At 39.4% G+C, this 27,211-nt stretch overlaps 2 protein-coding genes across 7 annotated transcripts; both read left to right on the top strand.

Annotated features, from left to right (window-relative positions):
- LOC118542555 (uncharacterized) lies at window positions 1–11,676 on the top strand. Of its 6 annotated transcripts, XM_036102881.2 has the most exons (6): window positions 1–182; window positions 443–530; window positions 1,938–1,976; window positions 5,538–5,664; window positions 6,219–6,314; window positions 10,108–11,676. In XM_036102881.2, the coding sequence occupies exons 3-6, from the start codon at window positions 1,962–1,964 to the stop codon at window positions 11,010–11,012; spliced, it is 1,143 nt and encodes a 380-aa protein (XP_035958774.2). In that variant the 5' UTR covers window positions 1–182; window positions 443–530; window positions 1,938–1,961; the 3' UTR covers window positions 11,013–11,676. The 6 variants fall into 6 exon arrangements, with proteins under 6 accessions (XP_035958774.2, XP_035958773.2, XP_077929450.1 ...); XM_036102880.2 differs by lacking the exon at window positions 443–530 and having other exon boundaries at window positions 2–182; XM_036102886.2 differs by lacking the exon at window positions 5,538–5,664 and having other exon boundaries at window positions 3–182.
- A 12,711-nt stretch (window positions 11,677–24,387) lies between these two features.
- LOC144381800 (uncharacterized) lies at window positions 24,388–26,533 on the top strand. Its single transcript, XM_078071784.1, has 2 exons — window positions 24,388–24,397; window positions 25,472–26,533. Exons 1-2 carry the CDS (start codon window positions 24,388–24,390, stop codon window positions 26,086–26,088), a joined length of 627 nt encoding a protein of 208 aa, XP_077927910.1. The 3' UTR covers window positions 26,089–26,533.
- Window positions 26,534–27,211: the final 678 nt, after the last annotated feature.

Genomic DNA, 27,211 nt, shown 5'->3' with positions numbered 1-27,211 from the left:
GGACCTGGGAACCTGGACGTCAATTACTTCCGCACACGCGCAATGGGGCGGCAACCGGTATTCCGTAATCTTCCAACCTGTGCAGAGTGAAGTGAGAACGCGGGTTTCGCCCCGAGTCTCTAGGAGAGCTCTGTAACCTGATGTTTTAGAGGCAACGCTGGGAGCGTGGCGGTGAAAGGCAGGTATGACTCTGCGGAGCCTGGGGACGTAAGGGACGGGCGAGGAGAAAGACAGGGACCAGTTTATTGGCTTACCTAACTGAAGATAAAACTTCATAACCCCCACGTGCACGTGCGGTGATTTCGTGTTTGGGTGTGTGAGACCTGTCCAATTCTGGAGTAGTTCAGAGAGAGCAAGAGCAGGGGCTGACTACCACTCAGTGGGTTCCCAGATTCCGGGTGGGGCTGGGGCAGGCTCAGTGTGCATATTCCTGCTCTTGTAGGTAGAGATCACTGTGTAGGAGTATGTGCATCAAGCTGCACCTTTCCTGGTTACAAGAACATCATTGGCCCTACCAGAGCCTGCAAAAGGTAATATTAAACCTTCAAAGGGATCTAGGAAGAAAGCATTTCTAGAGAAACTGCTATGTTCTCTTCTTAGTGTATTTTCACAATAATCTGAAGTAAGTGTTCTCTCCATTTTGCGTATGAACTGAAGCTGAGAGAGGTTATTTGCTTTAGACTGACAGCTTAGAAAGTGGAAGAGCTGAGATTCAAACCCAGATGAGTTTTCTATAAATTATCTTCCTTCTCTTTCTCCTCTTCCTCCTCCTTTTCTTCTTTTGGCTATAGTTGACACACAATGTTATATTAGTTTCAGATGTACAACTTAGTGATTTGACAAGTTTATACATTATGCTATGTTCACCACAAGTATAGTTACCATCTCTACCCCTTAAATGACTATTACAGTATCATTGACTATATTCCTTATGCTGTGCTCCAGATTTTATTCTTTTTTTGCAAGATAGCATCCTGCAAAAAAAACAAAAGTTGGATTTATTCTCCTTTTGAAATATTTGAGCAATGAATTCTAAGTAAATTTCTATTTGTAGTCTTCTTTTTTTTAAAGGGTCTCTGTTGAATCTGCAGATTTTCCAGGGAAGGCTGTGTAAATAAAGCTGTGAATCTCTTTTGCATATTTTAGCCTTTTTATGGCCCCAGCTTTGCTGGTTGGAATTTTTAAAAACTGATACTAGGCTCATAGGAGATGGTAAATTTCCAGAGAAAGAGAGACAGAGAGAGTTTGATTTAGAGTTTAAACTGAAGGTGCTCCAGCTTAAAAAAAAAAAAAAAAATCCTGGGTCCAGCCTTCTCAAGAAAACCCAACCTAATTTGAGCTCTCTTATCCCAGCTTCAGAGCAGAGACTTCCAGAGATACTGAGTTTCAGAGACCAGGCTTTTAGTTAGTCTTTTGATTCACTTATTATTATTTTCTTAGGATAAATTTTGGGAGGAAAAAATGTCACTGGTTCAAAGATTAACAACTTGCTGTTAGATCAGCAGGACAGAAATGTACAACATACTTATCTAACCTTCATATATTCATAACAAAACCACCAGTAGAGTTTGGTGCTTATAAAATATGGACTTTTCTGACATCTCCTAGAATCATCATTCTCCCACTAGGTCACATTTACTGAAGCTGCAATGTGGGTCCTTCTTTTCTTCTTTTCTTTTTTTTTAAGATTTTATTTATTTATTCATGAGAGAGAGAGAGTCAGAGGGAGAAGCAGGCTCCCCGCGGAGCAGGGAGCCCGATGCGGGACTCGATCCCAGGACCCCGGAATCATGACCTGAGCCGACGGCAGACGCTTAACCATCTGAGCCACCCAGGCGCCCGGGTCCTTCTTTTCTGATCGTGCTTCTTTTCTTTTCTACATTGCTTTCTAGTTTTTCATGCCTTTCTATTCTTTTTTCCCATTTTTATATTCATAGGTCTCTGTGTAAGAGCTGCAGAAAATGATCAACTTGCAGGTAAGGTATCCATTTATTCAGTCATTTAAATCTCTCAAAAAAACATATAAAAAGGAAATGTATAAACAGGGAAAACGTGGATTGAATAGATCAAGTCCAAAAGAAAATTTAGAAAATTGATAAGTTGATATCCAGGTCACAGGGTCTGCACATAGTTGGAATAAATTTGAGCTGCATGTGTATACCCAGTCTTTATTCAATCATAGAAAATGGATAGCCAACCAGTTAAAGTATTGGTATTATCTGTAAGGATTGAAGCTAAATAATTCCTCAGATAAGTAAAGATATTCCTGATTCAATTCTCTGAAAAAAAAAAATCTTATAATGGGTTTTTATAGAGATAATGTTAGAAATAACATTCACAGCAACAAACCTGTGATAAATATAACATCACATTTCCTATGACTTTCTTAGAGTGTTTCCCAGAGTAAGCAGAGAACATAGTGCCAATAAGCAGCACTATATGAACTCAATTTGTAAGTTCAGTTACATAGCCTTTCTAATATTCTTCTGGAACCATAAGTAAACCTTGTACCTTTTTCCAGAATCTTCTGGTATTCTTGAGCATTTTCTCTTCCATGTGAATTTTAAAATCAGTGTGTCAGGCTCTATAAAGGAATATATTAGGTGTTTTAATTGTGATTGCAGTATACTTTTACATTGATTTGTAGAGAATTCATAACTTTTTGATAATGTATTCTCCGTTCAATTTTTCTTATAGGTCCTTATTTATATTTTTATAGGTTTATTATTATAATTCTTGTACATTTCTTGTAATGTTTATTCTTACTTATGGTTTAGGTTGCTGTTGAGAATGGATGGATCTTTTTTCATTATATTTTCTAATCAGCTATTTTGGTGTATAGGAAAATATGTGTTTATCTATTTGACTTTATGTCAACTTACAGGACTCTTATTAAGTCCAAGAATTTTTTAGTTGGTTCTTAGATTTTCTAGGTAGACAGTCATATACTCTTCAAATGGAGTTTGTTCCTTACTGCTCAATATGTATGTCTTCATTTTTTTTTTCTTGTCTTATTGCAATGGACAGGACTTCTGGGAACTATAATTTTCAATGTAATTACTAGCCAGTATCTTTTTTGTTCCAGTTTTAATGGGAATGGTTCCAGTGTTTCATTGTTTCCTTTTGTATTTTGGTAGATATTTGGGGTTTTTTGTTTTTTGTTGTTTTTAATCAAGTTAAAGATTTTTAGCTTAAGATTGTTTTCATAAATTGGAAACTTTTTTCCTTATATGTTTTTTAAAATACCTGTTGATAAAATAATATATTTTGTCTTCTTTAATACAGCAATTTAGATAATTTCTAATACATTTCTTAATACTGAACTATCTATGCATTCATGGGACAAACCCTAGCTAGTCTCCTAACTTTTTAAAGGGCCATATAGTAAATATTTTAGGTTTGAAGTCCACATGGCCTCTGTGGCAACTACTCACCTCTGACTTTGCAGCTGAAGTAAATGAATGGGTGTAAATGTTCCAGTAACATTTTATTTACAAAAACAGCAGGCCAGTGTATAGGTTGTAGTTTGCTGACCCCTGTTCTTTATGGTCTTAACTATCTCTTTGTGATAGACATGTAGCTACATGCCTTTTTAATTTCAGCATAAGTTAGTTAAACATGATTTTGGCCTTATGGTTGAGAGGATATATTTTATCATGTAAAAAAGAGTCCTTATTTTCTATTTTATTATGGTCATGTGAGTCTGACATGTTAACCTTATAGCCCTTCTAATTTATATATTTACTTTGTTGTGTCTAATAGATTGTAAGATCTCTGAGACCAGTAATACCTTTATTCTTTTTTGTATCACTAGTACAGTGTCTGATAGGTCCTTATTAAACATTCTTTGAGTGAATGAATGAAGGACATATAAGCAATATTTTAAATAATTTTATTGAGACATAATTCAAATATTACAGATTGACCCATTTAAAGTATATACAACTCAGTGGTTTTTAGTCTATTCACTAAAACCATCTCCATTATCTAACTTTAGAATATCTTCATTACCTCAAAAGAAACCCAGTATTAGCAGTCATTCCCTGTTCCTCCCATCTCCCAGCCCTAATTTGTTTTCTGTTTCTATGGATTTGCCTTTTCTGAACATTTAATGTAACTAGGACAATACAATATGTGATTTTTTTTTTGACTAGCTTCTTTCACCTAGCTTAGTATTTTCAAGGGTCATTAATGTTACATGTATGCCAAATAATATTGCATTATATGGATATACCTCATTTTGTTCATCCATCTATTCATCAGCTGATGGATACTCATATTGTTTTTACTTTTGGATGAACACTTCTTAGTGAACATTTGTGTATAGTTTTTATGCGGGCATATATTTTCAGTTTTCTTGGGTATATACTTAGGAGGAATTGCTGGGTCATATGGTAACTCAATGTTTTACATTTCAAGGAACTGTAAAACTGTTTTCCATAGTTGTTGCACCATTTTACAACCCCTCTAGCAATATATGAGAGTTCCAGTTTTTCTACATCCTTGTCACTGCTTGTCATTGTCTGTCTTTGATTTTAACCATCCTAGTGAGTGTGCAGTGGTATCTCATTTGGTTTTGATTTGTATTTACTAATGATGTTGAGCATCTTTTCATGTGCTTATGGACCATGTGTGTCTTTGGAGAAAATCTGTTCAAATCCTTTGCCCATTTTTAAGTTGGGTTATCTTTTTATTGTTGTAAGAGTTCTTTTCATATTCTAGGTACAAGTCTCTTATCAAGGTATATGATTTGCACATATTTTATCCTATTCTGTGGGTTGTCTTTTCACTTTCTTGATGTTGTCCTTTGAAGCACAAAGTTTAAATTTTGATGATTTCCATTTTATCTATTTTTTTCTTTGGTCACTTACACTTCCTGTCGTATCTAAGAAACCATTGCCCAATCCAAGGTCGGAAAGATTTACTCCTATGTATGTATTCTAAGAATTTTATAGTTTTAGCTCTTGCATTTAGGTCTCTGATCCCTTTTTAGTTCATTTTTGCATATGATATGAGGTGTTTGTGTGTGTGAAGGGGGTCCAGCTTCATTCTTTTGCATGTGGATATTTAGCTATCCCAACACCATTTGTTAAAAAGACTATGCTTTACCCGATTGAACTGTCCTGACACTAGTGAATATTTTTAATGTGATTTTTATTTCTATCACAAAATATATTCCTTTTTTTTAAAGTTTTTTTTTTTTTTATTTGAGAGAGAGAGAATGAGAAAGAGAGCACATGAGAGGGGGGAGGGTCTGAGGGAGAAGCAGACTCCCCGCCGAGCAGGGAGTCCGATGCGGGACTCGATCCCGGGACTCCAGGATCACGACCTGAGCCGGAGGCAGTCGCTTAACCAACTGAGCCACCCAGGCGCCCGATCACAAAATATATTTCTGAGTCAAGCATATAGTAGTTATAATATATAACTTTCTGAAAACTCAACAATGAATATGATACGATCATAAGAGGCTGCCATGATTCTCTTGCAAGTCCCCAAATGATGCACACTTTAGTTTGAAGATGAATGTGCTGTTACAGGGATCAGTGACATTCCCGGATGTGGCTGTGGACTTCACCCCAGAGGAGTGGCAGCTGCTTGACTGTGAGCAGAGAACCTTGTATTGGGATGTGATGTTGGAGAACTTTAGAAACCTCATCTCAGTGGGTAAGGACAGTGGGTGGTAACTGTTCAGGGGAACTAAGAATATACTCCTAGCGCCCTGCCTTTAGGACTTGTTGGAAGCTGTGGACATTCTGAAGCATTCCTGAGTTTGGCCCTGAACGTTAGTGGTCACAGATTCTTAATCCCCTTTGAGATGACGCATAAACAGATAGAGGGTTTATGCTTCTGCCTCCCAAATGGAGGAGAAGGGTCTTTTCTTTTTTTTTTTTTTTTTTTAAAGATTTTATTTATTTATTTGAGAGAGAGAGAGAGCGAGAGAGAGCACATGAGAGGGGGGAGGGTCAGAGGGAGAAGCAGACTCCCTGCTGAGCAGGGAGCCCGATGCGGGACTCGATCCGGGGACTCCAGGATCATGACCTGAGCCGAAGGCAGTCGCTTAACCAACTGAGCCACCCAGGCGCCCGGGTCTTTTCTGTTCTAAAGCCTGTTTGTCATCCTTTCCAGGCCCTGAGACTCAAGGAGACAGACCTGAATTGTGAGGTAGTCGTTTGTCTCTAGCACTTGGTCTCCAGTTCTGTGTTGTTTCCCATGAACAGGGGGCCCAGTTACCCAAACAAAAGCGATCTTCAAGGCAGAGCAAGGACAAGAGCCATGGATGGGGGAGGGGGAGAACCCACGTTGGCGCCATCCAGGTGAGTGAAAGAAAACCAGGCAGATGGGAGTCTTTGGAATTGAGATTCCAGTCGGTTAGTGAGGGACAGGTCCCTCTGAAGCAGCTCTTTCAGGAAGCCCTTCTTAAAAGCCACACAGGTTTGGAAGTGACTGGGGCCACTTGACATAACATCGTCAGATCCCCAGATGACACCTTCACTCACTCTGCTCGCATGGCTACTCTTTCTCTTTGCTCAGCTTTTGTATGGAGGGAGGGCCCTCTCCTCTCTGCCCTGGCTCCCTGCACTGCCTGTTCCATGGAGGTCCTTGCTTTGTTCTCTTAATTCCTAAAATCTTCATTCTTCTTTTTTTCCTCAACATGAGCACAGATCTTTTCCATACATCTGGTTCTTGTAAGGTAGTCAGATTGTGTGGATTTGAAGTCTTACTCCACCAATCACTGTCTAACCTAATTATTTTGTAGCACAACTTTATTTATAAAAGAGGGATAATATTAATCCTTACTTCAGGTTTCTTTTAAAGATCACATGAGTTAATACATGTAAAACCCTTCAAATAGTTGCCATATAGTACGTGTTCAGTATGTTGGTTGTTTTTATTTCAAAACTTTTAGTAACATTATGCTTTCTAATTATTTCCCCTTTTCAAAAAAAAGCCTCTTCCTTTCCTTGTAGCATATACCCCACCTGTGTACCCCATCTTGCTCATCTTTAGTCTCACTGCTGACTTGGGGTATCTACCTTAGAGTGCATCTCTCTGCTTCACTTGGTAATACTGATATTATTTGGAAATTCCCAACATCATGTGAGTTGGTTTCTCACGAATCTGCCCTCACCTTCACTTACGGCTTCCCCACCGTTGCTTCCTGCCTTTGTGTCCACCTTCAGAACTCCTCTCACAGTAACTCTCTCAGAAACTGCATCCCTCTGAAGAACTAATGGGATTTTCTTTGTGCTCTCTGTGGCATCTGTGCGTCTCCAACTTCCCATTCCCATTCCCCAGGTGGGGACCTGGCCTTCATCTCAGTTTTTTCATAGTAACCACTATTTAATATTCTTCAACCTTCACCTTTCTGTTTACATTATAATAAAAGATAATGGCTGGCCTGCTGCTTTGCAGTCTCCAGATCACTGTGGTAAGCAGCTTAGCTTTTTTCTCTCAAGAGTGTCTCCTTAAATACTTTTATGACTTATTACCTATGATTTAACTATTAGTTTATCCAAGACTGATTTAAAATAAAATTTTCTTTTTCCACAGAGCCTATAAAAGACGTATGTTTCAAATGATTAAGACACAAATTAAGTGTATTTTAGATCCCCTGGGACCCCAACTTCTAATGACCTAAACCAAGTGAATTTTAACTCCCAATAGGGTGTCTAGGCTGTTCATGAGTCTATATTGCCAATTTCATCCTATTTTCTGGTTTATCTTAGATGTTCCTGCAAGATGTATCCAAATCATTACATATTCCTTGTCACTCTGCTGACAAACACAAATTATTTCTTCATAACTTGTGATATTTAAGAGGCTTTTAAGGCCCTCTTTAATGTGATCCCATTTTGTTTGCCCGGAATGGTCCATCTTTTCCTTATGCCATGGCAGCTGGGCTCTTTAGCGAACTTTGTACGTGATTTTCTTCTGTGCATCAGCTCTTTTGATGCTGATGTGCTCTACCTAACGAAGCCCAGCATGCTGGTAAGTCTGAATTCAGTCTTCTCCTCTTTCGTGGGAACTCCAACCTAGATTAATCTCTACCTTCTTGGAACCTCCATCCTAGCCCTCCTATGACTCTGTCATGAAAACTTGACATATATTCTCTTAGATTTTTTTTTTTAATCCTGTGGCTTATAAGGCATGTTTTCTTGTGATAATGCCCTGAAGAGAAAGCCCTGTACCATTGTTTGTCTTTACACTATTTCTGAGCACACAACAGATATTTAATGAACATTTCATTAATTCACTGTTGTGAAGTCAGGCATTGTGGGGTGTTTCTTATTCTTTCAATGAGGCTTTTTTATGTTTCCTGAGAAGGATTCAAAGAAAGCAAAAAAAAAAAAAAAAAAGAAAAGAAAAACCACAATCCCAAAACAAAAAACAGCCCATTACCATTTTCCAGGTGTGTAAGTTGTAGTTGAAAGGCAAAACAGCCATATAAAACATTTTAAAGTTTTAGGATTGTGGAATATTTGTTCAATGCACAATAACATTGCCGTTTTTGTTCTAGTTAATTGTCAGAATGAATGGTTTTGGGGAGCAGTGGTGACTATCTTGGGAATTCAGAGAAAATGGAGCTTAAAGTTTAAAGTATACAAAGATTTGAGGAGTCTTTTTTTGAGATCATGGAACAATGGCTCCTCCCTAAAGAATATCTAAGGATCAGATAGGATGAGAGGGAGTGAGGTAGGGCATGTTAAGGTGGGGAAGAGACATGAGCAAAATATTGTAGTTATTTAGAGTCTAGAATTCTTGGAACAGAAAGTATTTGTTCAGGACGAGAAGAATGTGTACTTAGATACCATGAGTGAATTCATTATAATGTATAGTTTTGTTCACCAGGCTGAGTGCCTTGGATTTTTCAGTTGGTTACTGCTAGTTGAGGTAACACAGGATGCTGCTTCCCATTAGTTGAAGTAGAAAGCAAAGAAGACAGGAACCCCAATCCCCATAAAGAAATGTGCACTAATGGCTATAGCCCGCTACTCGGGGCAGCTCCACAGAGAAGAATGAGGCATGAAGCAAGAAGTTGGGGTGTGGTACTAACATTCCACAAGGAGGGAAACTCAGGAGTGGGGAATATAACCCCTTCTCCCTAGTTTTTTTTTTTTTTTTTTTAAGTTTATTTATTTAAGCAATCTCTGCACCCAGTGTGGGGCTTGAACTCATGACCTTGAGATCAAGAGCCTCATGCTCCTCTCACTGAGCCAGCCAGGTGTCCCCCCTTTTTAATGGAGAAATGGATTGGAGATTTTTAGGGTTTTGAGGTTAGGAATGAAAAAAATGTGACTTCAGGATAAAGAAAAGTGACTTCAGCAGCTTTCTGGGGACTAGTTTGTTAGGTAGTTTGAAAGAAAATGTAAAAACAGTACTTGTCAAATACAAATATGACAAATGGTCATATATAGAACCCCCCCCCCCCAAAAAAAAAAAAGAAATGCAGCCAGAATAAAAGCAATAGCAAGCAGGCAGAATCTGTGCCTGGACTTACAAGTATGTGGGAGAATGAATCCCAGCTGTTGCAGAGTTAGAGCCCTGTCTGTAGGCTTGTCTCACTTGTGATACGGATGGAGTTAGAGGACTGGAAATATAAGAATGTTCCTGAAGGTAACTGCCGTTGTGCCAGGTGATTAAGAGGAAAAAGAGATGTGAATGAGGGAAATGGGGAGCCCTCCCATCAGGGTAATCTAGGACTGGAGTAGTGAGGATTCTAGATCTGCCACCTCCAGATCTAGTTTTTCCTCTGGTATCTCCCTTAGCTCCTAGTATCTTGTTCTTTGGGTCACCTCATCCATTGGTCAGATCTCCTCAGTGGGCTCTCTTCATGTGAGATAACCAGGCCTCGATGTTTGTACCCTATTCACTGTAACTTGTGCCTATTTCACAATCTTCCCATAGGTCACAAGTTAAACCATCTATTCTCATTATTGTCATTCATCTGCTCCCATTTCCTCTTCAGCAGTTGTATTTTTAAAGCTCAGGAGGGAAGCAAATACAGGATTTGTTTCAGAATTAGATACTAGATTTGAAATAATGTTTCTTTCTATAACTGGTATGGAAAAAATTAACAGAGCCATGTTTTATTGTACTCCTTTTTAGAAGCTGATTGCCTACTTGTTGATGAATCAGAGAAGCACCAGGAAAGCAAAGACAATTTTTTGAATTCAGTTTTGTTCACATTCAATAAAATTCTGACTGTGGAGAGACTCCATGGTTATAACATGAGGACAAGTCTTAATCCTACAAGAAAAAAATCATATAAATGTAAATCATATGGGAAGAGTTTGCAACCTACTTTAGATTTACTTAATTATAATAGATGTTATACTGAAGAAAACTCATATGAATGCACTGAATGTGGGAAAGCCTTCAAAAAGAAGTTTCATTTCATTAGACATGAAAAAAATCATACAAGAAAAAAACCCTTTGAATGCAATGACTGTGGGAAAGCCTATAGCAGGAAGGCTCACCTTGCAACTCATCAGAAAATCCATAATGGAGAGAGATCCTTTGTGTGCAATGATTGTGGGAAAGCGTTTATGCACAAAGCACAACTGGTGGTCCACCAGAGACTCCACACGGGAGAGAAACCGTACGAATGCCATCAGTGCGGGAAGTCATTCACTTGGAACTCCTCCTTTACCCAACATGTGAAATCGCATACACTTGAGAACTCGTTTGAATGTAAGGAATGTGGGAAAACCTTCAGGTACAGCTCATCCCTTTATAAACATTCTCGATTTCATACAGGAGAGAAACCGTACCGATGTATTGTATGTGGCAAAGCCTTTGGTAACACGTCTGTGCTTGTTACGCATCAAAGAATTCATACAGGAGAGAAGCCGTATGGGTGTATCGAGTGCGGCAAAGCCTTCGTCAAGAAGTCACATCTGCTTAGGCATCAGATAACTCATACAGGAGAGAAGCCCTACGAATGTAATAGATGTGGGAAAGCGTTTTCCCAGAAGTCGAATCTTATCGTACATCAGAAAATTCATACATAATATTCATGTTGAATATGACAAAGCCTTAAATACTAGATAAATCTTATTAAAACAGAATTCATGGTGAGAAATCCACCAATTCAAATGAATTTGGAAGAGTAGATTCCCATAAAAAAGAATCAATGCCAATCATGTTCTGGAAGTGATGATAAAGTTTTTACAGAAAAAGTTCACAGAAAACATTGATTTACAAGTAATAGAGCATAGAGCTTAGAAAGTGAGCATAAATTAATCAAGGAATCAGTGAAAACACTTATTATCTCTGATTTTTATTTTTATAATGTAGAATTATAAAGTGTGAGTATAAATGTTTATGTATTACATTAAATTATATCAATTAAAGTGAAGTACATATCATTTTTTCTTCGCATCCTAACAACATACAAGTGGAAAAAAATGTGGTCTAATATGAAATATGAATTTCAGTAATATTTTTACCCATTTGCTGGCACTTTTAATGGGCAAGGCAGTGTTACTGATCTGTCTCCTCTTGAGTTATAAAACTTGTTATAAAGATGTTTTCCTATGTATGTAAACAGCAAAACAACCAATTTAAGGCACCATTTGAGAGGGAAGAGCAGTTGTATTCCGTATTACAGTAAGTATTCAGTTGAGGAGAATAAGTATTTAAATAAGCTTGTAAATAAAACATTTGCACTTCAAATATTCCTGTTCTTTTTCATTGGTGTATCTACATAAGATGTGGGTGTAGCTCAAGTATTGTCTATCACGGGTACCATCTGTATTTGATTTTAATAAGTAGGGTGTCATACTTGGCAACTTTTGGGGAGTGAGTTTTTGGGTCTGTATTTGTTTTCTTTTAAGAAATCAATACAGGTTTAGCGCCTAAGGGTGCCTAGAACTGTCCTTGTGATAGCATAGGCAGCATTAATCAAGTTGAAAAGAGCAAGTTTCTCTGCTTAGCAACTTGAATCTGGAATGTGATATTATGTCAGTTACACATATTCCCTTAAAAGGATGAACCACCCATTATTTAGGCTAGAGTTTTTATTGCTGTCCACAGCGTTCCTTGCTAATGTCAAAAACCTTTATGCCTTCTTGAGTGGTGACAAAACAACCTGAACCTAAATTTGGATATCAAGCCTTTTCAAGTTTAAGCTGAGTTACAACTCTGTTGCATTGTTTTTCTTCCATTAGTCATTTTTTGAAGAGTAATGTTGTGTAATGACTGTAAATGAATGATAGTACTTTTTTGAACAAGCATGCTAGAACTTAAGGAACTAAATTAAATCTTGTCTACTGACAAAAATTCTTTGCTTGACCAAACTTTAGTCAGGCTCCCAAACCTTCTCCTAGGCCTTCTCTTCTGTGCACTTCCTTGTAAAATCTAGTTTTAGCAAGAATCTCACTAAATCAGTTTAACCAGAATTCCCTACTCTTGATATGTGATCTGGTTCCTTACCCTCTACAGTCCATCAGGTGAGGTCTGATCACCCTGGCCTTTCTTCAGCAAGATTCCTGTTAGGTCAAGGGGCTGCCTTCAGCTCAGGCCATGATCTCAGGGTCCTGGGATTGAGCCCTGTGTGGGGTTCCCTGCTCAGCGGGGCGTCTGCTTCTCCCTCTCCCTATGCCCCTCTCCCTGCTCATGCTCGCGTGCTCTCTCTTTCTCTCTCTCCCTCCCTCCCTCCCATGTGCATGTTCTCTCTCAAACAAACAAACTTAAAAAAAGGAAAGGACTCCTTTTAGGCCAATTTAGCCAGAACCCTCCTTACCTCTGATGTTTTCTCTTAGTAATTTTCCATCCATTGACCACCACCCCTCTCCTCCCCCTCCTCTGCTATAAATTCCCACTTACCCATGCTGTATTCATAGTTGAGCCCAATCTCTCTACCCGACTAAAATCCCATTACAGTGGTCCTTATACCTATCTGAATAAAGTCTGCCTTGCCATCTTTAACAAGTGTCCTTGAATAGCTTCTTTCTTCAACAATCCCCAAGTATTTCAGGAGGCTACATGCTGGTTTCACTCTTGGAGTTCCCAAAATTTCCGGAACCTCTTTCTTTTGGAATTGTCCTCAGAATCAGTTTGACAGCCATGCAGGAAATTCTTTAGGTATTTATAGTCACAGGACTTGCCTTTTTCTCAGCTCAACTGTTTTCTCATTTCCTACATGAAATCCCCATTTCGTCCTACTTAGTTCTGCCATTCCATCCTATCTCCCTTTCCCAAACCCGTGCCTCTCATCTGAGAAATGCCAAACTACTTAAGTCTACAGGAAGAGAGGGAGCAGGGGGCCCTACTGTTGCCAGCATGAGCAAGGTCCCTTGAAAGAGCAGGGGTGTAGGTCAAGGTGGCAAGAAGTGTACACTGGTCTGCCCTGGAAATAAGGGAGTAAAACAAGGGAGTTTTTATTGTAATATATCAGGGAGCATGTAATCTGGGTTTCATGAATTATTTTGCTCCCTCCTTTAAGTGGAAGTAGGAATACAAATAGAAGATAAAATTATTTCCAGTACTGGGCAAATATAAACTCCCTCCTAGAGAGCTTTTGTCGCTGACCTCATTGTCTTGGGCTATACAAGATTTTGGCAAGAAGAAAAACAAAACTATGCCTGGATCCATCCAAACATCTTGGATTCCCAGAACTCCCTAGTCTATTTGTGCTCTGTGGCTGAAACAGAGCATTTAGGTGAGAAATCCCTTGATTTTTCCCACCTCTAAGAGTTTGTCATACCTTGATATTTTCTTTTTTCACTCTATAAAAAGATCATTCAAAAATGCCTTCTCTCTCTTTTATTTATACATGGATGGTGGATTGGTATTTTTCCCCCAATGAAACTTCATTTTTCTGATTATATCATATATGCTAATTTTTAAGAATTAAATACAAAAAAATGTAATGAAGAAAAAAAGTGGAAAAGGGAAGTCTGAGTTTAGGAGTCCTCATGTTCTAGAAACAGATAGAACATTTAGGCCTTCTAAGATGTGAAAAACTTTAAGGGAAACTAGAAAGCATAGAAACAATGTATCTAAAGAGAGGAATAATGAAAACTTAATAAATCCAACAGTGATCAGGAAAGATGAAAGGTGCAGAAAAAAGGTAAATAGAAAGTAAACAAGGGCGCCTGGGTGGCTCAGTTGGTTAAGCGGCTGCCTTCAGCTCAGGTCATGATCCCAGGGTTCTGGGATCGAGTCCCACATCAGGCTCCCTGCTCAGCGGGGAGTCCGCTTCTCCCTCTCCCTCTGCCTGCCTCTCTGCCTGCTTGTGCTCTCTCTATCTCTGTCAAATAAATAATAAAATCTCAAAAAAAAAATAAACAAAAAAGGCATAAATAAATAATAGGCTATCAATAATAACATTAACTGCAAATGGGTTAAACTCACCTGTGAAGAATAATTTCCATTATGATTTTTCCAGAAGCACTTTAATCTTTTGTTTTTATTTTATTTTTTTATTTGGAGGGGAGGGGCAGAGGGAGAGGAAGAATCTTAAGCAGGCTCCATGCCCAGTGCAGAGCCTGATGCAGGGCTGATCTCACAACCCTGAGATCATGACTTGAGAGGGAATCAAGAATTGAATGCTTACCCGACTGAGCCACCCAGGTGCCCCATTCTTTTGATAATCTCCTTTGCAAACTAAAAATAACAAATTTCCAGTGAGCTAGAGCATACCACTGGACACTTCTTGCCACCTTGACCCACTCAGTTGCCCTTCACTCGCAACAGCCCTCTACCCACTTCTTGTTGTCTTTTTAAAAATTATTTATTTGTCACACAGAGAGAGAAAGAGACAGACAGGGAGACAGCACAAGCAGAGGGAGAGGCAGACAGAAGGAGAAGCAGGCTCCCCGCTGAGAAAGGAGCCCGATGTGAGACTCGATCCCAGGGTCCTGGGATTATGACCCGAGCCTAAGGCAGACGCTCAACTGACCGAGCCATCCGGGTGTCCCTCACTTCTTGTTGTCTTAAGTACACTTCGGAGTTTCTTTGATGAGGGACAGGAGCTGGGAGAGGAGTTTCAGCACCAGTATTGTATACTTTCTGTACCATGTTCAAAATTATTTCAATTGCTTCATTTCTTTGCATGTTTATTATTGATTTAATATGCAGTTTGGTTCATTTTCTTCTGTTGGCATTTAATTTTAGGGTTTTGTTTTTTTCTTTTTTAATTTACTTTTTACTTTAAGTAATGGAAATTTTCAAACATACACATAAATAGAGGGAATACTATAATGAATTCCCACCCATGTACCTGCTACCTACTTCAACAATCAGCAATTCAAGGCCAATCTTGTTTCTTTATATTCATTCCCAGTATCCATTCACTCTTCAATTATTTTTTAAGTAAATCACAGAAACCAGATCATTACATTCATAATACTTCAATACCTATATCTAAAAGTTAAGGATTCTTTTTAAAAACATGACCACAATAGGATTATCCCTACTAACAACACTTATTAAAGTAATCCAATATAAACATTGAATCAGTATTTGAATTCCTCATATATTTTTTCTAATTTGTTTTTAAACAAATATTTCCAAGGTTTAAATGTCAAACTGTATCTCCTCCATTCCATTGCCACCTACCATATAATCATTTTCATTAATTTCTTGTTTATTCCAGGTTCTTACACACACACACACACACGTATACATATATGTTATACGTTATTGTTATATATTCTTTCTTCTTTTATCTTAAACAGCATACTACTATATATAATGTTTTGCATCTTGCTTGTTTTTTTTTCACTTAAGATATGTATCAATCAAGGTCCAACCAGGAGACAGAAACCACACGGGGAAAGTTATTCATATAAGAATTTTTTTAAGTTTATTTTCTTTTAGTAATCTCTGCACCCACCATAGGGCTCGAACTCATGACCCCGAGATCAAGAGTCACATGTTCTTCCAACTCAGCCAGGCAGGCACCCCTATTAATAGAAGAATTTTTACCCATAACAGGATTCAAATAACAAGGGATTGGCTGGTAAGATGTAAAGAGAACTCTAAAAAATACAGAAATAATAGATATAAGGAGCAGTCACTATCTCTAGGGCTCAGATAGAGTGTCCAAAGGAAGAGCACCCCCCAGCCAGTGCTGAGATCCAGATCTTGGTGGTGAGGCCTCAGCCGCAGGATGGCAGAGAAGTTGCTGTGCCACTGCACCTGCAGAAGCTGCTGGAAACCCACCCCTGGGATACTGGGCAAAGCCCTTCCCTGGTAGGTGTCTCACTGGGAGCAACATGCTTAGTAACTGCTGTGGGAGGCCGGGAAAGCTGTTGGCCACTGGGCGCTTCTGGCCACCATGCACAGCAGGAGGGGCAAATGCTGCAGGAGCCGGAGGCACTCTCTACAAGACCAACCAAGGGGGCGCTGGGGGAAGCTGCTGGCCTCATGTACCACTTTCCATTCCCTACCAAGATAAATTGAGAGAGCCTTGGAGGGAAAAAAAAGTCTGAATTAAACTTGGTCTTGCAGCAAGGATTAAATCAAGGTTATGGCTGACACACACATCCTAAAAACCTCTCAATAGTTGAAAGTCTCTTCGAGAAAATACCCAATTAGGGGCGCCTGGGTGGCTCAGTTGGTTAAGCGACTGCCTTCGGCTCAGGTCATGATCTTGGAGTCCCTGGATCGAGTCCCGCATCGGGCTCCCTGCTTGTCAGGGAGTCTGCTTCTCCCTCTGACCCTCCCCCCTCTCATGTGCTTTCTCATTCTCTCTCTCTCAAATAAATAAATAAAATCTTTAAAAAAAAAAAAGAAAATACCCAATTAATGTCCTTATGCTCACAAATATCTTCAATGAGCAAAATAGGTGGAGGTAGGGAGACTAAAGATGTGCTTCTCTCCTTGAAGCCTTACAGGCTCAGAGGACTTGAATTGAGACGGGGTAGGAGTGCTGGGGCTGAGAAAGAAGATACACGTAGTAAATATAAGTATGTCTGGAAAAGAACTGGGGGTGTGGCTATCGCCACGTGAGGCTGACTGGAATCACACAGGTAAGAAGGCTTTGAGACCATTGTACTACCTGAGCTACAAGAGATGGCAACTACTCAAGATTTAAAATAGGAAGCCCCAGCTGTGCACAGACAGAAAGCGGTAAGAAAGCTGCACAAGGAGGGCATACGCCTCAAAGCCCTTTTTAGATGGGGGCGAGGATAATGGAAAAGGAAGAACTTCCCGGAGAGGGAGCCAAGGTCTATGGAGAATAATGGACAATAACAAAGAACAACAATAATGAACAAAAGCTACTTCCAGGAAGGAGAACCAAGACCTACAGAAGGATCATTTCTCACCCTAAAGGGAGTGTTGTCTTTAGAATGAAAATGACAAAAGACTCGTCATCTTTCACAATGGGAGTGTATATGCTCATCAGTCTCTGTTCTACCCTCTGCCAAATCAAGTTGTGAGATGTACAGAAAACTTGTCCATTTGGGTCACAGATATCAGATCAAGTGGCCACATCTGGACTTCATAAAAAGACTACCACTCATCACCTCTTATTTATACACTATTGTGCATTACCCAGAAATCCTGAACTTAGGAGTTTAATATTTGATAGGATAGGACTTTTTGGTTTTCTCCATTGGGAAGAAGATGACTGTATTTTGCCTTCAGAGGGGAGCATGAGTTGAATATTTGGTGACCAGTGGTTGTTAATACAGTCACCAAAGATTTCTAACTCTCGTAGGCACTGAGTAGGATTGAATTTCCATTTTTTAAAAAAGATTTTATTTATTTATTTGACAGAGAGAGACACAGAGAGAGAGGGAACACAAGCAGGGGGAGTGGGAGAGGGAGAAGCAGGCTTCCTGCAGAGCAGGGAGCCTGATGCGGGGCTCGATCCCAGGACTCTGGGATCATGACCTGAGCCGAAGGCAGACGCTTAACGACTGAGCAACCCAGGTGCCCCTCCATTTTTTTCATGTTTGGATGATGCCAAGCGATTAGTTCTGGCCCATGAATTATAAGCAAAACTGAAGTGTTATTTCCAGTCATAGCACTTAATTGCTGATACAAGACCCCTCAAAACTGGATTTACCCTCTGGCATGCCAAGATGGTAACTACTCTTCCGGCTGGGTCTTGAATGACAATAAGGAACCCCATGCTGTTTTGCAATGGATGTGCAGCAAGCACAAAAAATAAACCTTTGAGACCCTAATATTAAATCTTAATCTTAAACCAATGAGATTTGGGGGTTGTGATAATTAAACTGTTGACCCTGACTCCACTCAATCAATTCTAATGAACTCAATCAAATTTAATAAACATAATACATTCTAAAGACTGAAAACCCTCTTAATATCAGGAATGTATCTAAAAATATTCCTTCTTGCAAATGTAATTTCTCAAGAATAAAAAAGTCTTTAACAGATTTACTTTTGAAAAATTCTGATTTTCTATAACAGTGTTGCCTGTGGAATAACTCAGCTCTAATCACCTAACATCATTTTGTCACTGTTATGGGCAGAATTGTGATCCCCCCTCTGTATCCCCACTCATATGATCAAGGCCTAACCCCAGTGCGTCAGAATATAACCATGTTTGGAGATAAGATCTTTAAATAGATAATTAAATAAGGTCTTTAGGGTAGGCCCTAACTCAATCTGACTAATGTCTTTACAAGAAGAGGAAATTTGGACACAGAGATGCATACAGAGAAAGATCATGGGAGGACACAGCAAGGAGACCATCTGCAAGCCAAGGACAGAGGCTCAGAAGAAGCCATGCCTACTGAGACATTAGACTTACAGCCTCCAGAACTGTGAGAAAATAAATTTCTATTATTTAAGCCTTCCAGTCTGTGGTATTGTGCCATGGAAGACCTAGCCAACTATATAGTCACTCTGTTAAATATTTAAATTCATAGGTGTGCATGATCAGTTTAAATTGGATAACATGTTCACCCCTTCGCAGGAGAGTAGGAAAACTTTATTTATATTACCACTAAGATCCCATGTAATAGGAACAGTGCAGTCCCTCCAAAGAAAAAAGGAGGAAGTGGGGCTGAGCAGATTTCCACTAATATTTCATTCATTTGAACATGGACATTCTGTTCCATAACCACAGTTCAATTATCAACATCAAAAAATTTACCACTTATACAATACTATTATCTAATCTGTCATCCATAAAATTACCCAACTATCTCAAAAATGTGCTTTAAAAAAATTTTTTTTGGGGAGGAGGGGCAAAGGGAGAGGGTGAGAGAGAATCTCAAGCAGGCTCCATACCCAGCATGCAGCCTGACACAGAGCTCAATCCCACAATTCTGAGAACACAACCTGAGCCAAAGTCAAGAGTCAGATGCTTAACTGACTGAGCCACCCAGGCGCCCTTCAATAATGTTCTTTTTAAAATAAATTTTTTTTTAAGTTTTTTTTTTTTTTAATATTTTATTTATTTGACAGAGAGAGACACAGCGAGAGAGGGAACACAAGCAGGGGGAGTGGGAGAGGGAGAAGCAGGCTTCCCGCCGAGCAGGGAGCCCGATGCGGGGCTCGATCCCAGGACTCTGGGATCATGACCTGAGCCGAAGGCAGACGCCCAACGACTGAGCCACCCAGGCGCCCCATATTTTAAAAAATAATTACAGTTTTACTAAGTGCTTACCATGTGCCATATATTGTTCTGAATGCTTTACATGTATTAACTTAGTTAACCTTCACAAAATCCTATGACATATGTACTATAATTACCAGCATTTTGCAGATAGGAAGAGTGAGCTACAGAGTGGTTAAGGTAACTCTGGCAGGGTCACTCTGCCAGTAGGTGGAGTAGCTGAATTTGAACCCAGGCTGCCTGGCTCCCAGCCCAGGCTTTAATCTTTGCATCCATCCCTTTTTATTTCTTTAGGATTAATTTCTGGGAGAAAAGAAATCACCAGATAAGAAATGAACAGTAAATTATAATAGATCAATAGGGAAGAAATGTGTACATCTACCCAAAAGAGAGCATCCTTGTCCAAGTTTCCTACTATCATATCAGAATTAAAAATGGACAAGTTACTGCTTCCAGAATGTGGACTTCCCTGACTTGCAAGTAGCCTTTTCTGTAGCTGGCATATGAGTACTTATTTCTAGGCTGGAAAGGCAGAGAAATCCCCGAAGTCTTGTTTTCATAGATCTGTGTGTCCTTTCCCATGAGCATCAGAAAATGACCAGTTTCCAGGCAGGACATTCATCCATCCATCCATCTGTCCATCCAATTATTCATTCAAATTTCACTTTGTTTTCTGGTGGATTTGCAGGGACTTATAAGAATCCATATACTGACATGGAAAAGTATTACTATATAAGAAACAGGAAAAATATAGATAGACATTTAAATTGAATACAAACTTAGCCTATGTGAAGACCATTGGGTCTGCACACCGTTTGTAATGTTGAGATGCAAATGTGTGCTTAATCTTGGCAGTCATAGAAAAAGGATACCCAATCAGTGAATTCTTGGCCTTGTCCTAGAAAATAAGGTATAACAATTCCACAGATAAAGGTTTGCCTGGCACGGACTATGAAAGAAAAATTGGGGTATTTATTATGTAGGGGATTTGTGTAAATGCAGTAGCAGTTTTCATATGACCATTGTTTAGTGTCCTTTTGTATAAACAGAATACATGAGACCAAAGCAATGCTCAGTGAACTTAATATTTTCTCTCTCTTTTTCCTTCTCTTCCTCTCTCCCTCCCCATATATATGGATGTATATATATCTGTGTATATATACATGTGTGTTTATAGGTATATAGTTTGTATATGATTTTTTCCTCAAAAATTTTAATTCTGAGTCAAGTATATAGTAGTTTTTAGTTACTCTGTATAACTTACTGCAAATTCAGAACAATGAACATAATCAGAGGAATTGCTCTGAATCCCCTCCACATTCCCCAGCGGTACTCACTACAGGTTGAAGATGAATGTGCTGTTACAGGGATCAGTGACATTCCCGGATGTGGCTGTGGACTTCACCCCAGAGGAGTGGCAGCTGCTTGACCGTGAGCAGAGAACCTTGTATTGGAATGTGATGTTGGAGAACTTTAGAAACCTCATCTCAGTGGGTAAGGACAGTGGGTGGTAACTGTTCAGGGGAACTAAGAATATACTCCTAGCGCCCTGCCTTTAGGGCTTGTTGGAAGCTGTGGACATTCTGAAGCATTCCTGAGTTTGGCCCTGAATGTTAGTGGTCACAGATTCTTAATCCCCTTTGAGATGACGCATAAACAGATAGAGGGTTTATGCTTCTGCCTCCTAAATGGAGGAGAAGGGTCTTTTCTGTTCTAAAGCCTGTTTGTCATCCTTTCCAGGCCCTGAGACTCAAGGAGACAGACCTGAATTGTGAGGTAGTCGTTTGTCTCTAGCACTTGGTCTCCAGTTCTGTGTTGTTTCCCATGAACAGGGGGCCCAGTTACCCAAACAAAAGCGATCTTCAAGGCAGAGCAAGGACAAGAGCCATGGATGGGGGAGGGGGAGAACCCACATTGGCGCCATCCAGGTGAGTGAAAGAAAACCAGGCAGATGGGAGTCTTTGGAATTGAGATTCCAGTCGGTCAGTGAGGGACAGGTCCCTCTGAAGCAGCTCTTTCAGGAAGCCCTTCTTAAAAGCCACACAGCTTTGGAAGTGACTGGGGCCACTTGACATAACATCGTCAGATCCCCAGATGACACCTTCACTCACTCTGCTCGCATGGCTACTCTTTCTCTTTGCTCAGCTTTTGTATGGAGGGAGGGCCCTCTCCTCTCTGCCCTGGCTCCCTGCACTGCCTGTTCCATGGAGGTCCTTGCTTTGTTCTCTTAATTCCTAAAATCTTCATTCTTCTTTTTTTCCTCAACATGAGCACAGATCTTTTCCATACATCTGGTTCTTATAAGGTAATCAGATCATATAGATTTGAGAAATAAGGAATGAGCTAAGAATCTAGAGTGTTGCACTAATATTCCCTCTTAATGGAAGGGAATCAAATCTCAGAAATAATGAAGAACCATCTTCTTCCCATTTTCCCTAACATTATTATATCAGTGGACTTAGCGTTGTAAGGATTTGAGCTCAGCAGTGATGATGTTACACTGGACAAGGTGTGGCATCATGGTAACAATCAGAATTGACCTACTTGATCGTAAACTATATAAAGGCAAAGGTTGCTAAAAACTAGAAGTCTTCTGTTTCATGTCCCCAGAGTTAATAGAAGTCATTAAGTGTGGAAACCAAAATGGGAAATTTGAGTTGAAGCGTGTGGTATCACGGGCAAAGCAGGGTTCTGGAGACTTATATCTGGGAGATTGAAAGAGGTTATAACTAAAAAGCAGTTCATTTTCAGGACAAAGTCATATCAAGTGGTAGAAATAACTGATGATAGATGCAAAAGGAATTTATGTCTGGTCATTTTTTTAAAAAAGATTTATTTGAGGGGCGCCTGGGTGGCTCAGTCGGTTAAGCTGCTGCCTTCGGCTCAGGTCATGACCCCGGGGTCCTGGGATCGAGCCCCGCGTCGGGCTCCCTGCTCAGCAGGAAGCCTGCTTCTCCCTCTCCCACTCCCCCTGCTTGTGTTCCCTCTCTCACTGTCTCTCTCTCTCTGTCAAATAAATAAATAAAATCTTAAAAAAAAAATAAAAAATAAAAAAAATAAAAAAGATTTATTTGAGAGTGAGAGAGAGGGCGCCTGGGTGGCTCAGTTGGTTAAGTGACTGCCTTCAGCTCAGGTCATGATCCTGGAGTCCCGGGATCGAGTCCCGCATCGGGCTCCCTGCTCAGCGGGGGGTCTGCTTCTCCCTCTGACCCTCTTCCCTCTTGTGCTGTCTCTCATTCTCTCTCTCAAATAAATAAATAAAATCTTTAAAAAAAAAAAAAAAAAAGAGAGTGAGAGAGAAAGCACGAGTGGGGGGAGGGACAGAAGGAGAGGGAGAGAGAATTCCTAAGCAGACTACCCGCCCCCCCGCCCCGAGTGTGGAGCCCGACGGAGGGCTCAATCCAAGGACCCTGAGATCATGACCTGAGCCTAAATCGAGTCAGATGCTTAACCGACTGAGCCACCCACGTGCCTCATACATGTTTGACTATTTTAAATACCTCATAGGAGTGGAATCTTGCAGTATTTATCCTTCTGTGACTGGCTTATTCACTTAGCCTAATGTCCTCAGGGTTCATTCATATAGCTTATGACGGATTTCCTTCTTTTTAAAAGTAGGTATGTCACCTGGGTGGCTCAGTCATTAAGCGTTTGCCTTCGGCTCAGGTCACGGTCCCAGGGTCCTGGGATCAAGCCCCGCGTCGGGCTCCCTGCTCCGCGGGAAGCCTGCTTCTCCCTCTCCCACTCCCCCTGCTTGTGTTCCCTCTCTCACTGTGTCTCTCTCTGTCAAATAAATAAAATCTGTAAAAAATAAAAAATAAAAAAATAAAAGTACGTATGTATATGCTATATTTTCTTCATACCTTTATCTGTTGATTAACATTAGATTATTTCCAATTCTTGGCTATTGTGAATAATGCTGCCATTAACATGAGAGTGTAAACATCTCTAGGAAATCCCGTTTTCAGTTTTCTGATAAATGCCCAGAAGTGGGATTGCTGGATCGTATAGTGGTTCTATTTTTGATATTTTGAGGAAATTCCATACTGTTTTCCACAGTGGCTCCATCATTTTACATTACCAGCAACAGTGCACCAGGCTTCTAGTAGCCCGACATCTTTGCCAGTACTGGTTATTTTCTGTTGTTGTTGTTGTTTTGTAATAGACATCCTAACAGATGCAAGGTGTGATCTTACTGTGGTTTTGATTTGCATTTCCCTGATTAATGATATTGAACATCTTTTCATACCTGTTGACCATTTATGTCTCCTTTGGAGATAGGTCAAGTCCTTTGCCCATTTTTTTTGCTGTTGAGTTGTGGGGGTTCCTTATGGATTTGGGATATTAACCTCTTACCTGATAAATGTTTTTAGAATATTTTCTCCCTTCTGTAGGTTGCCTTTTCACTCTGCTGATTGTTTCCTTTGCTGCACAGAAGCTTTTGAATTTGATATGGTCCCACTTGTTTATGTTTGCTTTTGCTGCCAGTGCTTTTGGAGTCCTGCAAGAAATCTTTGCCAAAACCAATCATATGAAGCTTTTCCCCTATGTTTTCTTCTAGGAGTTTTATATAAGTTTCAGGTCTTACATTTTAAGTCTCTAATACATTTTTGTATATGGTGTAAGATTAGGGTCCATTTTCATTCTTTTACATATGGATATCTAGTTTTCCCAGATATCAGCCATTAGTTGGAGAGATCCTTTCCCCATTGTGTAGTCTTGACTCACTTGTTGAAGACCATATAAGCATGGGTTTATTGCTGGGCTCTCTCTTCTGTTCCACTGATCTATATGTCTGTCTTTATGCCAGTACTATACTGATTTGATTACTGTAATTTGGTAACATGGTTTCAAGTCAGGAAGTGTGAGGCCTCCTGCTTCTTCTTTCTCAAGAATGTTTTAGCTGTTTGAATCCTTTGTGGTTCCATATGAATTTTAGAATTGTTTTTTCTATTTCTGCAAAAAATGCCATTGGAATTGCATTGAATCTATAGATCACTTTGGTTAGTATGGACATTTTAACAATATTAAGTCTTCTAGTCCATGAACACAAGATGTCTTTCCATTTACTTGTCTTTAATTTCTTTCAGCAGTATTTTGTAGTTGTCAGTATACAAGTCTTCCACCTCCTTGGTTAAGTTTATTCCTAATTGATTCTTTCTGATGCTATTGTAAATAGGATTGTTTTCTTAATTTCCTTTTTGGATTGTTTTAGTGTATGGAAACACAACAGATTTTTCTGTGCTGACTTTGCATCCTGCAACTTTGCCAAATTTGAGTATTAGCTCTAATAGTGTTTTTTTGTGGAATCTTTAGGGTTTTCTACATATGAGATCATATCATCTGTGAACAGAGATATTTTTATGTCTTCCTTTCTAGTTTGGATACCTTTACGGTCTTGCTAGGACTTCAGGACTATGTTGAATAGAAGTGGTCAGAATAGGCATCCTTGCTGACATTATATACTTCAAATTTTTTTCTTTTTATAACATGAGATTGGAAAGAGTAACTGGGAATATTTCATTTTACACCTTTTTAGAAGTTATCTGCTTACTCAGTGATGCACTAGAGAGAGAGGAAGGAAGCAAAGACAATTTTTTGAACCAAGATATGCTCACCTTCGAGAAAACACTGACCAAGGAGAGAGTCCAAAATTATAATCTGAGTATAAGATGTATTTCTTTAAGACAAACACAGCGTAAATGTGAGTCAAATGGAAAGAGTCTGCAACCTAATTCACACTTGCTCAGTTATAATAAAAGTTATATCCGAGAAAACTCTTATGAATACAAGGAATGTGGAAAAGCCTTCAGAAACAAGTTTTGTCTCATTAAGCATGAAAAAAAGCCTACAAGAAAAAAAAACTTTGGATGCCCTGAATGTGGGAAAGCCTTCCAAAAGAAGTCTTGTCTCATTAGACGTGAAAAGAAACATACAAGGGGAAAAAAAAAACCTTTGAATGCAATGACTGTGGGAAAGCCTTTAACAGTAAGGGACACCTTATAGCTCATCAAAAAATTCATAGTGGAGAGAGGCCCTATGTATGCAATGATTGTGGGAAAGCGTTTATGCATAAAGCACAACTGGTGGTCCACCAGAGACTCCACACGGGAGAGAAACCGTACGAATGCCATCAGTGCGGGAAGTCATTCACTTGGCACTCCTCCTTTACCCAACATGTGAAATCGCATACATTTGAGAACTCGTTTGAATGTAAAGAATGTGGGAAAACCTTCAGGTACAGCTCATCCCTTTATAAACATTCTCGAATTCATACAGGAGAGAAACCATACCGATGTAGAGAATGTGGCAAAGCCTTTGCAGACTTCTCAGTGCTAGTCATGCATCAGAGGATTCATACAGGCGAGAAACCCCATGGGTCTACTAAATGTGGCAAAGCCTTCATCAGGAAGTCACATCTGCTTAAACATTACTTAACTCATACAGCAGAGCAACAAAACAAATGTAGTGCGTGTGGGAAATCTTTTAACCAGAAGACTCTCATTCTCCATCAAAGGAGTCATAAAAACAGGGAAGCTGTGTGAATGTGGGAAAACTTACAATTAGCCTTTTAATAAAGCGGCAAAGAATTCATCATGAGAAAAACTCTGTCAATTGGATAGATATGGAAAAGCATGTTCTGAAATTCATATTCTGTGATACTACTAATTTTATTGAGAAGATTATAGAAAATTTTGAGTTATAAGTTGACAATTTTACTGTATAGCATAAAACTGAGGAAGTTGTAAAAAATTTAAAAATCAAGGCATCAAGCTGACTATAATTACATATATGTACTGCCCCAGTTTACAATTGTCATACAAGTTATACAAATGTCTGCATTGCTTAAATTTGTATAACCATAGGTTTGAAATGCATGCTAGGCACTTACACAAAATTTTATCTGTTATGGTGATGGTTACACAACATTGTGATTGTACTTAATGCCAATGAATTGTACACTTAAAATGGTTAAAATAGTAAATTTTATGGAGTGTATATTTTATTGTAATAAAAAATATATAAATAAAACTCTCAACCAGGATTATGTCTGGTAAACGCCATCATTGTCTCTTCAAACCTAAAATCACCATATGCAGGCTGGCCAGTTATAAGTGAAATCATACGGCTTATTTTATAGACCGTTTCGTGGCACCTATGTAAAGCCGTGGCACCTGTGCCCGAGCCTTCTGGAGCCTCCTTTTAAATAATAGAAGTTAGGGACAGTGATGAAGTCTTGTACTGCCTCTGCTCAGCTGAGGACATTGGATAATATGTTTTCTTGTCTATGCAGAACACCAAAGTGTGTGTGTGTGTGTGTGTGTGTGTGTGTGTGTGTGTGTGTGTGTTAATCCTGATTAACTAGTCACTGAAGAAAGAAAGCAGCTGTGTTTCGTACTCTAAGCACTTAGTACAGGAAGAGAGGCATTTCTTCAGGTAAACAGTCATGTAAATAAAAGCCATCCTATTTCCCTGGCACAGGTACATAAGTAGGAGTGAACCTAGCTCAAGTAGCTTATAACTGGGGTACTTTGTTTAGAAAAATTAGGTGGCATGATACTTTGCAGAGACTTCTGGAAGAAAGTTATTACTTTCTCGTTTTGGAAATTGATTTAGCGATATCAGGCTTGTTTGGAAGTTTCTGGGTGACTAGCATAGGTGTTGCAT

Source organism: Halichoerus grypus, chromosome 5 (genome assembly GCF_964656455.1).
Source record: "Halichoerus grypus chromosome 5, mHalGry1.hap1.1, whole genome shotgun sequence".
Lineage (NCBI taxonomy): Eukaryota > Metazoa > Chordata > Mammalia > Carnivora > Phocidae > Halichoerus > Halichoerus grypus.
This window is presented reverse-complemented; position numbering and strand designations above follow the sequence as displayed.